This window comes from Amphiprion ocellaris, chromosome 3, assembly GCF_022539595.1.
Source record: "Amphiprion ocellaris isolate individual 3 ecotype Okinawa chromosome 3, ASM2253959v1, whole genome shotgun sequence".
In the NCBI taxonomy this organism is placed as follows: Eukaryota; Metazoa; Chordata; class Actinopteri; family Pomacentridae; genus Amphiprion; species Amphiprion ocellaris.
The window spans coordinates 12619085-12637421 of NC_072768.1; the positions used below are offsets into that span (position 1 = coordinate 12619085).

At 38.5% G+C, this 18337-nt stretch overlaps 1 protein-coding gene across 1 annotated transcript; it reads left to right on the plus strand.

Annotated features, from left to right (window-relative positions):
* The first annotated feature begins 957 nt into the window (after positions 1–957).
* arih1 (ariadne ubiquitin-conjugating enzyme E2 binding protein homolog 1 (Drosophila)) lies at positions 958–17293 on the plus strand. The gene is made up of 14 exons (XM_023280982.3): positions 958–1522; positions 5685–5752; positions 5905–6052; positions 6796–6888; positions 7567–7622; positions 9289–9355; positions 9531–9637; positions 9754–9796; positions 9932–10003; positions 11695–11825; positions 13345–13402; positions 13948–14208; positions 15221–15333; positions 15421–17293. Exons 1-14 carry the CDS (start codon positions 1235–1237, stop codon positions 15503–15505), a joined length of 1590 nt encoding a protein of 529 aa, XP_023136750.1. The 5' UTR covers positions 958–1234; the 3' UTR covers positions 15506–17293.
* Positions 17294–18337: the final 1044 nt, after the last annotated feature.

An 18337-nucleotide genomic window follows, 5' to 3' on the forward strand; every position in this document is an offset into this window, starting at 1 on the left:
TTATCCGTATATTTTATTTTATATTGATTTATTCATTTACTTGTCACCAAAGCAAGTCAATAAGCAAGTTCATTTTGTAACACCACATCATTCACACGTCATTCAAAGTGTTCAGCAGGCAAATATAAGAAAATAAAACATGCAAACGATAAAGGACAAAATACATCAGAATTAAATAAAATTTAGTTCTTCTTCTTCAAAAAAAAATACTGTCAGTTTAAATAAAGTGCTCACAGTTTTTTGAGAATAAATAAAACTGATTGAAACAAAGAAAAAAAGACCAAAAATAAGAAAAATAAAAACACGTAAAAGATTATACATACAATAAAATTCGGGGAATTAAATGAAATTCTAAGTACATAAAAATGCGCAATAAAAATATAGAAGAGATGGCAGCAAGACAACTAAAGGATATTTCACCTACCAGTTTTCAGTAAACATGGCTCCGATATATTTTGACCCCAAGCCATTTAGACAATAAAGGTTTATTGTAAGCGAGCTAGCAGCAATTACAAGAGGCCACATGGTGAAAGAAATGGCCCATTCTATCTATCTATCTATCTATCTATCTATCTATCTATCTATCTATCTATCTATCTATCTATCTATCTATCTATCTATCTTTCTATCTATCTATCTATCTATCTATCTATCTATCTATCTATCTATCTATCTATCTATCTATCTATCTATCTATCTATCTATCAAAAAAACTACTACATCCATATTTGATCCGACATTTGAGTCAAATGATAAAATATAAATGTGACCAATGAGTCAAACTACAGGCTACAAAAATAAAGCATTGCTTCAATGAGATACTGACTTAAAAACTCAAATGCCACAGTTGTGTAGTTCGCCTACTCGCCATTGGCCTACATTCTATAAAGGGGGAGTAGTTTTGTAACTTGCTAACAGCCTTTGCTACGAGCAAAATCTGACGTATCATGTTTATTTAGAAATCTATATGTTTATAAACACTCGGATGGAAAGTGAAGTTTGTCATGTAATAGTGTTTTTACATTTCTTGTTCAGTCCATCTGACGTAAGGCGTCGTCAGTTGGTGACGCTGTGTCTCTTTGTTGGCTTAGCAGCGGCGACGTTTTGTTGTTATTTTCGCTGCAGCTGAAAAACAGGCTCGGATAATTTGGGTTTTCGTATTGTTCCGCAACCAACATCTCACTCGCCGTAGACCTTTAGGTGTGCTTGTCACAAGCTGATAACCACCCTAGGAATGGACTCAGACGAGGGTTATAACTATGAATACGACGACGAAGAGGAGGAATGTAGCGAGGACAGCGCCGAAGAGGAGCCCGAGGACGACACCCTGGAGCTCGGAGAGGTGGAGTTGGTCGATCCCGTGGTGGCCGGTGGGGAGCGAGACGAGTGCGGCGAGACTGGCGGAGGTGGCCACGGTCCTGGCGAGGAGGAGGAGGAGGACTACCGCTTCGAGGTTTTGACTGCCGAGCAGATCCTCCAGCATATGGTGGAGTGTATCAGGGAGGTCAACGAGGTCATCCAGGTAGGTATTTTGGTATGCCAGCGTCAGGAAAGACCGGGGTCCGGGCTTGTGAGCAGCGTTAACAGGCCGTGGATGTTAGCTCAAATGTTAGCCATGTAGGAGTAGTTTACTTGCTGGAAGTTGACAGTTAGACGAGAGTATTAAGATTGATCCAAGGCTAAATTCGTTTATTTTCAACACAGTTGTCTTCTGTTGCACACAGTTTGAAATGAAGGTAGGAACAACGTTCAATATAAATGTCAAAATAACTAATTCCATAGGAGTTTTGTTCCAGGAAGTAGTCCCATCCCGGTTGAGAAGTTGGCAGCAACGCTTGCTAAGCTAACGTTAGCTTGCAAGTTAGCTAGCTGGCTACCTAGCCAACTGCAACCGTTAGCTAACGTTAATGGAAAAGCACAACGTCTATGGTTTTCGATTTCGATAACGTTAGGTGCCAGCTCGTATTAGACGACAGTTGGGTTGCGTTAACTGATCTGTTAAAGCTTGACGTTACATAAAATGTAAAATAATATTACCATTATCGTTATTTTAATGTCAGACCAAAGGCTTGGCCATCGAGTTGATTAGCAAGTTGCATGCTAGGTTACTTGCGAAAATGTTAACAAGCTTTTTTTATCATGACTTCTAAAAAAGTTTGGATGGAGCACACTCATGTTGTAAATTGTCGAAGGTTATAGATTAAATATGCGGTTGAAACGGCAGAGCTCATCTTCTTAACCAAGCGTTTACTTGGGCCTCCATTTCCTTTCACGTACTTGGGCTCAGAATAAAATGGAAAGTGGTCTTGATAGACCTGCCACTCTTTGGGTTTTTTGAGAATAGTCGTCGTATTTTTTCCAAAGATTTTTTTCACCATACACTTATAAAGTAAAATATCAGTTCTATGAGTTCAGTACAACTGCAATGGCAGTCGTTTCTACTTCAAAAACAACTGACATGGTGATTCTTCTAAAACATAATATGTAGATCTAGTAGCTACCTTATTCTCATGTTATTGCAGCGCCAACTTATACCTTTAATAAATACACTCATGCATCTGTTTTCTGATCTGAAGTTTTCAATGTGGAGCATGCAGTAGTCGAGCAGTTAACTTCACTTGAATGTACTTTTCTTGTAAATGCTTCTACTGACTGTGCCTTCACATGTCAAGAGTGACAGTTTTTCCAGGCCTCTGAAGATGCTTCAGGGGTAAAGTTACCAGTGACTGATGGATGTTTTTCATCTGTAAAGACTTCGCAGACTGCCAAAGCAAGCAACAAGCCTCAGAAAAACATAACAGGCAAAGCTTGTGTTAACTTCATCCTTGAAATTATGAAAATATATTTCTTATCTTTTGCTGACTTGATTTATATGTGGGACTAGATCATGTATTAAGAATACCTCTCAGTGTAACTCAGTACAGTTTAACAGCACCACAAACTACTAACTAATTCAGTCAGCACCTCACTAAAACATTTACTGAACTTTTTAACCTTCTTGAAGAAGGGATATATTTCAGGGTTGTTGTAGAGTGTGTTAGTTTTAGCTAAGTGTACCTAATAAACGTTAAATATAGTCTGGTCATATGTTATCAGTGCATTGATTTGTCATCTTAAGGTGTATCCTGTCTTAATTGTATATGGTTTTATTTGGGAACCATTACATTTTATGGCACTAAAATCTTTTGCCTGTTTATGTCTGTGTGACCTTTGGGTGACAGCACATATGTACATGTGGCGAATATGGCCACTCGCAGATGTTTGCAAAACTACTAATAAACCTCAGGTAGATGGATAATATAACTTACAGTACGGTGTGATCTCTTGCATCATGATACGCTTACTATTACTAAACACCTCACTGAAAACTGCATTTTAACAGTATACAGTCGTGAGACAATTCCTTTACCTAATGTACTAGCTGTGAATGACCAATAAATGCTTTCTTTAAACAGTTTAACTATGGCCCTGGACTTTAAGGTACTCTACTGTTTGCTGCAGTTTCAACATCATTCCCATTTCAAAATAGCCTGCCATTCAATTAGCAAAATATGTTTACACAATTGTGAGTCCGACATGCCTTATCGTATCCAGGTATTCTTCTGGTGCATAGATTCTATACCTGTAACCATAATGGCACTTTGTAAATATTTATGTGGTGACAGTCAAGGAAAGTTATTTTATCACAAATTACTGCTCATATGACAAAAGCTGTAAATTAGGTTGTCAGAAATATAACAAGGCACCAGCAACTTTTAGTACTTGTATTAATAGAATTTGTTTGTTAGCAGTTCAGAGGTGGAGTGACTTTTTTGTGATTCTTGCTTATAGTGTGGCGTACTGTTTGGGAAATTGGGGCACCAGTGTTCCCTTTACTGCACTCATGAGTAAGATGTGTCGAAATGCAATGCAAAACATATTTTTGTGCAAGTTCATTTCTGGAATGTAGTCTTGTGCCCAGAAACAACCAATGATGTTCTCCCTTGCTAATGTCTATGTTGGGTATAGCTGCACCAGCCTTTATAATCTGTTTATGGTTAGCAATGCAGTGTAATTTTAGAAAATATAGCAAACTTTTATTTTAACCTTTCACATTGTTATGGTGGAAGCATAGAATCATATTCTTCAGTTCAGATTAACTGCAGTTTTCTTTTTCTCATTTTGAAACATTTTCAACTCTTGGTGTCTGCTCTTGTAGAGGCCACCTATGACCAACCTTCATTCATTTGCATCTATCCATTTACTTGTATTCCACCTGTAGAATTTACTTTGATTCGTATTATCTAACTGCAGGGCAACATCACTTGTGGAACATAAAAAACTGGAGTAGGTTTTGTCTCAACGTGAGCAGAGAACCAATGCAAGGCAGCACATAGAAAATCTAGAGTGGCTCATGAATGATTATTTAAAGCAACAGCTACGCTTTTCTCACATAATCACGCAGTGGCTTTAAATAAAGAATTTAGCAAGAAATGCAGTGTGTCTTGTTTTTACTATACGAAACTAGTAGTAGAGATTGTTATATCTCTGCGAAGCTAATCTGGTAGTTCTTGGTAACTGAGCATTTTACCAAGGCACTTCTTGTAAATTTTTCCTTTTAGTTTGTTAACTATCTGTGTATTAAATAGCTCTGTGAATTTCATGGCATAGCCAGACCTAGTTTGGTGCAGTGCTAGCTGACAGTCCAAATTCACTAGTTCCATAAAGGACTTTTTTCTTATTCGCAACTGAATTGGCTTTACAAATGTAGCCAATAGCAACAAGGCAATATGAAATGTTAATAGTTTGAAAACAACTGTAAAGAATCTATTTGTATTAGACCTGCACATTTAATGGAATGTTAATCACAATTTTAGCTTCTCACAGTTAATTTAACAAAGATTTTGTTCATAGAAAACTGCATATCGAAAACTCTATTAAACGACTGTAGATAAAATCGCTTGGTTTCAGCTAGGTTAAATGTGTCACAGAACACTATTCTGTGCTTTAAGTTTTTGGAGTATTTTAAGTCTGATTCTGGGGCATTGTTTTTTACATTAGCAGGAATGTAGCACAACATTGAAGTAAAGCAGTGCTCTCTTTAATTATGTAAAAGTGCAATAAACGTATTTTGTCCCTAAAACCAATGTACGCAGACCCCCACAGATTTGAGTGGATGACAAGATTTCTATCGCATGGATGCTGAAAGCATGAACTAGCATTTTTGATCCACACTGACATAAGCACCACATTTGGTTTTAATCACTACAGTTTGCCCAAACTGGCCAGTAGTTTAATTGTTTTAAAGATGTGTATGCTGTATTCTGGTCAGTTGCATCATATAAGCTGATAAGGCTACAGACTTCTTTTAAAACTTTAATTCAGTTGAGCAGACCTATGATGATTACAGTCTTACTGCAGATACTTCCATACAGGATGGACTGTATATTGAAATGTAAGAACTATTGAAACTACACCTATTTGACATTATGTAAATGATTCAATCTTATTGTAGATGGTCTTTTTAATGTACCATTCTAAACTAGTCTTAATCCATATCTGAAAACCTGGGCCATATCGCTGTCTGTTTTACACAAGAAATTTTAACTAGTAGAAAGTTGCTATAGTAAACATTGGAAGTAGGCAGTAGTGAAATGTAAGATTGTAGTTTCTTTTTTCCAACCTATCATCTCTTGTTCTTCTAGAATCCTGCGACAATAACCCGCATCCTTCTCAGTCACTTCAACTGGGACAAAGAAAAGCTTATGGAAAGGTAACAATTTCTGAATTACATACTTTATTTGCCACTTCTAACTTTGCAGCTATCCAGTTGTGTTAGCTGTGAAGCTCATGGAAGAACTGATGTCTAAATTCATTTTTTTTAACTCCTATTTCGATATTGTTCATTTGTTTCAATCCATGTAGGTATTTTGATGGTAATCTCGACAAGCTTTTCTCCGAGTGTCATGTCATTAACCCAAGTAAGAAGCCCCGGATCCGTCCTCCAATCAACACTAGATCATCTGCGCAGGACATGCCATGTCAGATCTGCTATCTGAACTTCCCGAACTCTGTAAGTCACATAATGACACCAACATTGTACTGACAGAATATGTACTCAGTTGTGGTGAAACTAATAAGGGTTTTTTCTGGTAATTGTTAGACACAAAGGCAGTGTCTCGACCTAATAGCACAATAGAGAATTTAGGCACCTTTTAACTTGAACAATGCAAGTGGGATCTAACTGAAACCTTGTCATAGCCATTTTAATACTATGCTGTCAAAAATGTGTAAGCCAAGATTCTTTTTTGCCATCACAGCTGACAGTAATGGCTAACATAATTGTAATAGAAACATAAAATGAGTTTGACTAATTTGATATCACATAATGCAATCACACTAATAGTAATAGGATTAATGTTTTCTCAATACTGCTATAACTACAGATATAAACCTGTGAATGCCACTTTTATCAACAGAAAGAATTTAAATGTCAAGGTGAAACAGATGAACAACAACTGATCTAAATGGAGAGCCATTGCTATCAAAATTTGTTTATCTGCTATCATGTTGGTATGTAAGGAAGACCGCTGAATTATCCAAACTGTTTTGAATGGTGGACTTTGTGGCACACAAAATCATGCACAAGTTATTTTTTTCAGTCTGCAGTTTTATTCAGTCAACATTGTTTTGTCAAATGTGGACCATATTTTTCCTTAAGAATCACTTCACTTTGAAGGCCTTGTGCATATGTGTATAATTGTTGATGCCTTGTTTGTCTTATTTCAAATCTAACTAGATGCTTCTCTCCTGTAGTATTTTACAGGCCTGGAGTGTGGACACAAGTTTTGCATGCAGTGCTGGGGAGATTATCTGACCACCAAAATCATAGAGGAAGGAATGGGACAGGTACCTATGAAAAGTTTTTTAGGAGACATATTACTGATCAGTGTTGAGCTGCTTTCAGACAGCAAGCGGCAGTGTCTTTGTTTTTAATCGGCGTGAGCAGGGCACACAGATGTCCCAGCAGCTCTGGCTGCCTCCACACTTCCCAGCTTATACAGCTAATACATGACAGGCTCCACTGTCCAACCTCTATAATGTCATTACACCCATAGACGGAGTGGTTTGTAGCCTAAAATAGGGGAAATGGTTAGCAATATGATGTGACTAATATGGCAAGTTTTACTGACTAGTATCATAAAGTTGTTTATTGTCCCAGACCGGATGATCATTGTTTGAAGCAGTTGTTTCCCCAGTAGCATTTTCATTGATCTGTCTGCTCTTTGACGATAAAGAGGTGAACAGTTCGGCTAACTCAGTACCTATAAAATCAGCTCCTGTATCATTTCCCCCATGTAGTTTCTGTTGTTGCCGTGATCACACAGTGAGCTATGATAGCAAGTAGAGGTTGAGCCACCATGAACTCTGTCATTCACAAGAACAGCAGCTGCCCTCTGCCTCTTTGCCACTACTGACAAGAAAAAACAATGCAGGCAGTAGTGGCAACCTCTCGCCGTCTGAAAGCACCTATAGTCTTTTAATAGCTGTCTGACTAATGATTTGCCCTCTGTGTTGTCTTCTCAGACCATTTCTTGTCCCGCTCATAGTTGTGACATTTTGGTTGATGACAACACAGTCATGTGAGTATCTGTTTGTGCATATATTTGTTTTATGTTGTTAAGTATTGGTCAGCAGTGATCAGCATAAATGACCAAAGATGTGATTGACCCATTCTTGCAGAAAACAAAACAACTTCTTTCATTTTGTCCAAATTTTTGTAATAAACATTGTTATATGTCGAATTAAACTGAGGGTATAACAGTACATAAAATCTTGCCTCAATATGGTCATGGTTCAGCATGAAGTATTTATGGACAGCAAAGAGAGACAAAAAGCATAACTTTCCTTTTCAAGAGTGAAAATATGCCTTGTTTGCCATAATTCTTAGTGTTGTGTTTAGAACACTTAAATGCTGCATATTGTCAGTATGAAAACAGACTGACCTGTGTACTCATGAAAATTATAAAATTAAACTAAAATTGTCCTTTTATGACAACTGCAACGTATTTATAGTTATATTAAACCTGAACTGTGGTGTCCCCCCCTCTGGCAGTGAGAAAAGAAACACATGCTCATGATTTATGCTTTGGCGTCAGGTGCATTAGTTTTAATTAATATCCCGCTTCTGATTGACAAATTTATCTTTAATCTGGAGCATTACAAATTTTTCTTGTACACTTCTTAGGTTTTTGAAACATACTCAGTGTTGCTGTATCCTTCTCAGTCAACACTGAGAACACTGTCCTCTTGTTTGAAAGAACTTTATAGAAATTGCAGAAAGATAAATGCAACCATTGATCTGGTTTTTACTCAGAGTGAGTTCCACATGTTGCCTGGTCAATTCACACATACATGTGTGAGCAGAAAAAGTGGCAGGTTCTGGCTGCGCTGAAACGCCAGTTAAACCTCAGTGTGCATTCTGAGTTAACACATCATACATTTTTTATGAAACTGACACAGTGTCTGCCCTGCTTTTAAGGCTAGAATGCTATAGCTGATTGACAATAACTGGTGCACTGCCAACATGTTTCAGGTGGAACTCTTTTCTGCAGACATACCTAATCCTCTTGGCAATAATTGCTCGACTTCCAGGGCATACCAAACCAATGAAATGTTGTATCAAACCAAACACTGCATACCGAACAATTCAAGACAGATGCATATACGATTACACCCCTTGTTAACATCAGAAATAAACATATACTATGTAACTTGATCAGTGATTATCAGTGTCTAGCAGGAATAGAAACTATAAACTGAAAGAATTTCTACTGACATTGTATCTCCTAAAAGTAAGTACAGAACTTTTAAGTTAGACAACTTCTTTACTGCATTTCAAAGTTAATGTTCAGCTGTCGTACAAAGAAATATACCTCCACAAGCTTGAACGCTAATCTCTTGCACCAGCTTCTAAGCTGACAGTAATTGTCTTAACCTACATTCTGATACCACCAACTAGCAAGAGACCAAAGTGTTTTCACTGATGAGTTTATGGCACATGTGCATATGAACATATGCTCCACACGTTACTATTTAATTTCATGAAATGTATTTGATGTCTCCTAGGTAGCGACCCACACTTTGAGTCTTACTTGTGTAATTATGAAATGTGTTCTTAGTAAATTGTTACATCAGAAAACTGTCTTGTATTTTTTGCCTGGAATTTTTTTTTTCTAATTTCTTTTTCAAGTAACGTCACCCATTTTGTGTGATGATGGCTTACCAATGACTTGACTTTTCCCATAGGCGCCTCATAACAGATTCAAAAGTGAAGTTGAAGTACCAGCATTTAATTACGAATAGTTTTGTAGAGGTAAGCTTTGAATTTTGTTTCTCCTTAACAACGTTTTGAAATGGAATACAAAACTTTGATTTATATTAAGGAGCTATTAGGTTATCCTGTGTGTGCTGCCTTTAAAACCAGAGATGTTTGTACCCAAGTGCCCATGAAACTGAGTTCAAAATGTATCTCTCATCATTCCTTAAAGTGCAATCGACTGTTAAAGTGGTGCCCTGCACCAGACTGCCATCATGTTGTCAAAGTCCAGTACCCAGATGCCAAGCCAGTGAGGTGCAAGTGTGGCCGTCAGTTCTGGTAAGAGAGCTTGTTTAGACACTCATATGAATGACAGCAAATGTTGAGTCTATAATCTTAATTGCAGTTATTGAATGTAACATGAGTTTGGTTTGATATGGCTCCTGTTGTTGCAGCTTCAACTGTGGAGAGAATTGGCATGATCCTGTGAAGTGTAAGGTAAGTTGAATGAAGTTTACTTCATTACCATACAGAAATATTTAGCTAATCCTCCAATATCTTAAGTAAAATTCTATTAAGATGAACATTCATTGTCAACATAATTAATTCTTCCTTGTATTTTAATGTCTGTAGTGGCTGAGAAAATGGATTAAGAAATGCGATGATGACAGTGAAACTTCAAACTGGATTGCTGCAAATACCAAGGTATGTAATCAGAATTCATTTTATCCCCTTGTTGCTGGGTTTGTGCTGGTAGAGAAATGTGATGCCCAAAAAGAAATTTAAGTTGTGAAAAATGCAGCTCAACTAGGCTTCCATTAGATACAGTTTTTAAGAAGATAAAAACTTGAGGTTGCTCATCTCGTAACCCCTGTTCTCTGATAACATGAATGGGTGTCTTACTATGTTACCGCTCTCATAGTGTTGTCTTCTCACTCGGAACAATGTGGACCCATGATGGCGCATTGACATCTAACATATAGAACCATGCAAAGGTCAAAGGTGATGCCCAGCTTGCCCCTGCACATATTTCTCCATAAACACACCCTTAAATAAGCGCGAGGAGGTTGCCATACCTCTGGTCAAATGAGTGTGGAGTCCCACAGGGGATTGCAGTCTCTTGCAGTTGTAGGCCATCTCAATTGCTCTTGCAATCTAATGGGATAGGCATTGTTTACTAATGGACTTGCCCACTTGGAGTTAGTCCATTAAACAAACAACTGATCAGACGTCCTAAATGCTTTTGTTCTTTCAATCTAAATATGCAAAGCTCTCACTAGACATCGAGAGTGCAGAGGCTTATGTGCAGGGGAGGAAAGCCAAGGGGTGATAAAATGCCCCCATCTCAAAAGGAATACACCCCAGTGATGGATGTTTGGGCATGAAGGCAGGATTTGGTCTGAATATGACCTCAAGACTAGCTTGCATTGTGAATGTGCATGAATGTCACTAACACTTTTTACTGATGCAAGAGCCTGCAATAAGATCATATTCAGACATAGTATCTTCATGCTCACCTGATCCGGTGGTTTAAATGGTGGATGGGAAACCTTGTCTAGTACCTGGGAAAAATCCCATAAAAGGACAAAAGGTTTAGACACTGGGTGCTGGCTGAACAATGGTCTGCAAAATGACTCCCAAATACACAATTATTCACTATTCTAACAGTCGAAAAGGCCTTTCCTTTGTCCAGCAGTTACAAAAGAAGGGAGCGCACTGCTGCTGCAGTTCCCGAGGCAAACAAGTCCACCTGTGACTGGCCAATGCAGACCCAGATTTGGGTCTGGGTTTGGGACTTGGTCATCTAGTTGCTGTGAAAGATGCATGGTGACTAGTAGCAGTCTCCAACCTGACTGTAGAGAAGCTACAGAGCAAGAGAGCAAGAAGAGAAGTTAAATGATTGGTGACGGCACGTTGGTCCTTTTTATAGAGAGGGAGTGTGGCTCTGCTTTGACGCACCCAACACCAATGTCAGCAAATACTGGCTGCAGTAATAATATGGAGGCCTTTCAGGATAACACTGAGAGAGCATTCTCCATAGTGAGACATTGAAATGAATGTTTGAAAGAGAGCTGAAAGTTAAATAGAATTGCACAGTCATTAGGTGCCTAAATTTTATCATATATTTGTGGGCTGATGATTTGTGATTTGTGAAATTTACTTGAAGCTGTGCTGAGTGCTGATCCAATCAAAACTGCTCATCTGTTTGACATTTTGCTGGGTCCAAGGCAGCTAGCTTACCTTCGTTACTGACTGTAGGTTTTTCTAAAGGTGTTTTTCTCTATTATGATTCTTATTTGCCTGAACTGTTCTTTGCTTTTGCCTTTAATAATTTTTTTGCAAATCAGTTTGCCTTGACTATTAACTTTAGAATATCACTCTCCCCTCCCTGACAGGAGTGTCCAAAATGCCATGTGACCATTGAGAAGGATGGTGGCTGCAATCACATGGTTTGTCGGAACCAGAACTGCAAAGCTGAGTTTTGCTGGGTCTGTCTGGGTCCATGGGAACCACATGGCTCTGCCTGGTAAGAAATAATGGCTTATTATTCCGCCAAGGAACGCGGCGGAGTTACGTGATGATCGGCGTGCATTTGTCCATCTGTTTGTCTGTTAAAAAAAAATCAACCGCCGAGGACTTATCGGGACTTATCTGTGGAAAAACAGGAACAATTGATTAAATTGTGGGGGTGTTTCCTAGTCTCATCAATTTCCACCGGGTGACATGTATTTAGGTCATGCGATTCGGTATCCGTACACATGCATTACACATGTCTGTGCTCAATGTAAGGTAATTTTTTATTAAAGATTTCATTTGTCAGAAATAATACAACGACTGAGCAGCCTTAGCGGAGTACTGTGCTCTCTGAGTGCTTTTCTTGTTACTTATGTGATCATGCTGCACTGTGGCATGTGGTTTTAATGTGCACTGGAAATGTTTATTACTCCACCAAGGAAGTTTTGTGACGATCGGCGTAGGTTTGTCTGTCTGTGTACAACACTACTCAAAAACAGAATAACGGATTTGGATGAAATTTTCAGGGAAGGTCAGAAATGACACAAGGACCCCACCTCATTAGATTTTGGCAGTGATGTGTCTTATAGTCTGAATCCAGGGATTTGTCAAAGATTTCTGTATCATTGCGAGATAGCAGCACAGCGTCACTGTCACTATGACAATAAGTGAACACTACATTAGCTGCCTGCTGACGATCACATGATTGTGATTCAAATACAAATCCAATGCTGCAGACTTATTTGGACTTATCCGTCCTGATAAGGAACAATTGATTAAACTGTGGGGCTGTTTCCAAATCTCATCAATTCCCATCGCCCGCTACATATTTAGGTCGCGTGATTCACGCCTGTCGTCAGCGCAAGGTCATTTTGTTTGTGGGTACATATATATTAAATGGCCACATTCTATGTTGCCATGATTTCTGTTCATCAAGAATAAAAAAAATTTCGCATTTGTATAAAAATATGCTGCATTTCTGACCATACCATATGGGGGAATGAACAGCCTTGAAGTACTGCGCTCTCCGATTGCTTTTCTTGTTAAATAATAAAATTGGAATTTATAGTGACTGCTGCTTTACGTAGTAATCTAAGCTATCGATGAGCCATGAATGTACGTCACATTAGTTCAGGACATCTAGAAACAGAAAAGGTTGTTCAAAAAATCAAATTGGATACTAATGCATTAAAACAGTGTAGACGATCACGGAGAGCAGGACAGGCCAGAACATTATGGTTTTCATCCTACCTTGTCTCATCTCTTTCCTTCTCTATATTTGTGTCCCACTCACTACTTAAATTGGCAGGCACACACTTACTGTGTATACAGTAAATGTGAACCAGTGTGACCCGGTGGGGACACACTGGATTAAATGGCAGCAGATACAGCTCAACCAGAATGTATTGCAGCGACTTGCTGTCGACGTTGTGGCTTATGGACTCAATTATTTTGCCATGCTAAAACATATTTCCAGTAATAATGGATGTTATAATATTCTGGAAACATAATTAATGTTTGTAACATTTCAGGTACAACTGCAATCGCTACAATGAAGATGATGCCAAGGCAGCCAGAGATGCTCAAGAGGTAATAAAATGAATTGATGTTTTCAGAATTTTTGCTTTATTTTTGTTTTATTTTGCTGAATATACTAGATAATGGCACACTAGATATGTTTGTTCACTTTTTGGTCAAGACACCATTTTTCAGTGTGCAGTCATATTCGCCATGTTTAATTAGCTTTTATAATCACACAGAGACAACAGCATCCCAGGTATTGATGACATTGACAAATTCATACAAGTAATCCTGAAAAATAATAAATAATGTGGCAATTTTATAGCCTCCAACAAAAATATCCTCAAAATTTCATGAAAATGTAATCAACTCCAACTAATTAAACAAGTGATGGTTTGATTTAACATGCTGCAAAATGGAAAAAAAGTATACAGCAACTCATTAACTTACATGCTCTTTTACATCTCTGACAAACAAATGATTGTTGCACAGTGAAGAATGATGTATTACATATTGCCAGTGATCAAGTGTGCCATGATTTTGAGGATTTACAGTCTAGTACACGAACAGATGAATGTGCACGAGTTACAGCCTGTTCCATGATGTCTGTGCAGCGCTCCCGGGCAGCCTTGCAGAGGTACCTGTTCTACTGCAACCGCTACATGAACCACATGCAGAGTCTGCGCTTTGAGCACAAGCTCTATGCTCAGGTCAAGCAGAAAATGGAGGAGATGCAACAGCACAACATGTCTTGGATTGAGGTGCAGTTTCTGAAGAAGGCTGTGGATGTGCTGTGCCAGTGCCGTTCCACACTCATGTTCACTTACGTCTTTGCCTTCTACCTCAAGAAGAACAACCAGTCCATTATTTTTGAGGTATGATAAATGGGAGTGTTTGGCCTAAACGTTATAAATGTGAGCATAAATGTCCTGGTGTTCAGTGTTTGTATTGCTACATGAATGCAACACAAAATCTAAAAAAAATGGGCACCCCCCATGTAACAGCTTTAGCGTTCTCTCTCTGAAACAAATTTATCTTTCTCAGTACAACACATCTCTATCTTCACTGTCTCCCCCCAGTTCTTTGCTGTTTTTGAGGGAGTCAATGGCAAGTTTTGAATCATGCAATAAGAAAATCCTGCTTGGTTCTTTTCGTGAATGGTGGCGAAGGTCTTCAAAGAACATTTTCCAACATTTGCGATCCAACAGGGATGTGCTTGCATGTTTGCTGATCAGCTATGGAAAAAGTTTCATTTTCCGCCAAACCAGTTTCCCCTGTCACTATTTTGCAGGGGCACCATTGCAGGATCTTGGGTTTACTGCAGCCCAAGACGGTTGTGATTGGTTAAAAGAAATACAAACGAGCTGAAGCATTAGTCCTCTATAGCAGAATCGTAATGGATGCAGCCAGACCATTTCCCATTACTGACATCACACTTTGGAGATCTCTGCGAGAGTAGGTGCATTTAAAAAGCACAGGTATTTTGGCCTAATTTTCTGCATTTGGGGTGGATGTGTGTCCATCTTTGGCTTTAGACAGGTGAGCTATTATTGAGAAGCTTTTAAGCTAACAAGTTGTCATCAATCCAGGTAATGTTGTTTTTTTACTTCACCTGTTTGTCCTCTGTCCCTCCCTGCACACACACACAGTGAAACGGAAAGGAGAGAAACTAATGACGTGATAGAAAAATAGTTGTAGTTTTTAAATTGAACTGTTTTTTTTAATTGTTGAGGGTGAAGGGAGCAAATCATGTCTCTAATCTGAGCTTGGCTTGAAGCAGGATGGTCAATAGTTTAGGGAACATTATCACACATAGCTGACATTTCTGTCTTTTAATCTATGCAGTGGCACTGAGTGACATTACCTGTGAATTTTTTTTTTCATCAGAACAACCAGGCAGACCTGGAAAATGCCACTGAGGTGCTCTCAGGCTACCTAGAGCGGGACATCTCCCAGGATTCCTTGCAGGACATCAAGCAGAAAGTACAAGATAAGTACAGGTCAGTAAAAGAATTGTATCACCATCTGCCACTGTCAAGTTTGTGGGTTGTTGAACTCTAAAAAAAAAAAATGTCTTGTGTTTGTAGATACTGTGAGAGCAGGCGAAGAGTGCTGCTACAGCACGTGCATGAAGGCTATGAGAAGGACCTGTGGGAGTACATTGAGGATTGAGGACACGTCCCAATGCAACGGACTCTTGAGTATCTTGACAAACTAGAGCGCTGATGCAATTTAACAGGGCAGCACGGGCCTTCTGCCACCTCTCCTTTGGCAAACCAACCACTTTTGCATCATTTTTCCCGGATTTCTTTAACAAAATCTTCAAAGTAAATTATATTTAAATAAAAGGTAGGATAATAAAAAGAAAGTGTACTACAGTATTGTTAGCAGCAGAGTGGAGTCTTGAGAAAGCAGAAAATCCATCTTAAACAAATACATCCTTTTGGCTTGTATTGTAATACCTCCCCTGAACTATCTTATTTTCCTCTGTTTTTTGCTTGTGAATCTTTTCTGTTTTGATTTTGACTTTTGTTTTCCCATTAGTGTGAAAATGTTTTCAACACAGCTTTAATTGTCCTGGCCATGTCTGCAATATGTGGTGAGATCCTTGTCTGGGTGGCTGAATGTTGATAGGCTGATTGCAAAGGGGCAAAGACATTTCAGGGGGGAAAAGAAGAAAAAAAAAAACAAAAAGAACAAAATAGTAAGTCTGTATTTTTCAATTTGTAAATAGTCCATATGCATGGAAGTTAAAGAGCAAGAGTGGCACGTGTTTGCATAATTTTGAAATTTTGAAATATTTATTCTTTACCAATATTGAAAAAGGTGTACTTTTGCCATGTAGGTTGAGTCTGTTTACTCCCTCCATTGACTGCGGGAGTTTGGAGGTGTTTGGCAATAAGGCATTCGTCCTATCATCCTCAGTCTCTTCAGAGCAGTGCACAAGTTACACCTTATCAGTAACTCTAAAAGGGGACTGATAGAAAGAATTTATCTTAGTTGCCAAGCGATCAGATAAAGGACTCCGTGAACGTGCACGGTCAAGTTAGAAAACCAAGAAAAAAGTTTTACAAGTCAAAGGTAAGGTAGAATGCACCGGCCCTGTGTCCCTCTATGCTAACCTTTTGCCGTACCCTCTTAGTTGTTTTTAGAGCTGTTAAACATTTAAGAACATTACTGATTATTTGCAAGAGCCAAACTGAGTGACATTCACTCTTTTTTTTTTTCTTTTTTTCTCTCTTTCCTGACGTGGCTTGAGGTAGCCCTCTTAGAGCTCAGCTTGCACTTTGGGGATTGAATGAGGGTAATAGAATGTACTGACAGCACGGCTTTGTAGTGCTGCTAATTGGGCTCGATCACTGTCAAACAGGGTCAGGCATTTGCATCACTCTTGCAGGGACTATTTGGATGGCATGAGGCTGATAGCTGCTGCGCCTATTTGAAGAGATCTCTTGCCTTGCAGTGAGTCTGAGCATTGCTTTAAATCAAGCTACACAGATGAACTTGTGTGATCCTTAAGCAGATGAGGAATATAGGGCAAACTTCTAAAGGTTGTAGGAGTGTTTTGTAACGCTGTTATGCTTTTGCATTAAAGACTGTATTTTTCGCACATGGGTTGAGGTTTCAGCATTGAAATGTCAATGCCCCTCCAGGTTCTGCATTGTTCTGTGTGGTGGTTGCTCTGGTTGTCAAGCTCTCTGCTTGTAAATGCTCGTTCATGTCTCTCCAATGTGGCAATCTTCACAGGATTGGCTGGAGGGGACATGATTATACAGGCACTGATGCAAGTCAGAAGATGACACCAAAGTGTCAGCCATCATTAAAACACATCCTTTGCCCCAGTTTCAGATCTTTGGGGAATTCTCTCCCAAATGCTTCTTATGTGTTCAAACTTATTATTTTATCCTAGCAAATTATAAACTGTATTGTTTATTTGAATAAATGTCATGAGAAATCTCATTTTTGGGAGTACTGTGTGAGTCATTAGAGTAGGTTTGTCTCAAGCATATTAATTACCCAAACATCCATGATGCATTTCTGCGCTATGTATTTTGCAATGTAGTGTACTACAGACCTTGGCAGAGCTGTGTCTTCCAGAATAGCGTGGACTTAATTTCATTGAATAATTTTGATTTTAGGTAAAAATGTTAGCTTTTTTTGCACCACGTTTACTTGCAGATTGTACGATAAAGATCAGGTGGTTGTTTGTATGATGTCACTTTTAATTTTGTCTCCTAAGTCACAAACCAATGATGACACAAAGTGAATGGATAAAAGATGGGTTATTTCTAAGTTGTCTTGCAGTAACACCAGCTCTAGCTGTCATCATTAGGCTAACATGCTCTCCAGGGTTCACTCTGTTTTCATTGTGTCTGCTAGTAGTTCATGACCATTTCAACTTAACGTTTGAAGTAACAGAAGCAGCTACTTACATTAAATTGAGACATCCAAAAACTTTTAATACTTTTCTACATATCTTTTCTTTATGCTATCAAAGGTGTTTTATTTCCTATTAGTGTAAAAATGTGGGAAAAATTAGATGTCTGTTTTGGAGAAAATATTAAAGTGCAAAATGTTGCAAACATGGTTCTGGCATGGGTGGTTGTTTGATAACGGACACAATGTCTCTGCTGTGGCAGCATCCATTTTCATTCAGTTGCCACAATAACTATGTGATGTGTTGATAAACTGTGTCCTTAGAGACTACCTCTGTGTACTGTCACTTGTAGCAAAACCCAGCTTTAGAACATCCAACAAAACAGGACTTTTGAAAGTTTAAGAGGTAATTTTGCAGCTAAACATTCTGCCACTGGATGGGGACAAAGACACTAATTGTAATTTGAAGGTACACACTAGGCTCTATTCTGAAAATTTACAAAAATGCTTGTTTTTAAGAACTTTGTTTCAGGTGCAATATGACACCCACTTTGATATTGGGTGAAAAAAGTATAACACTCTTTTAACGCCTTGTTTTTGACACTAAGCCAGATTCATTCACTGTAG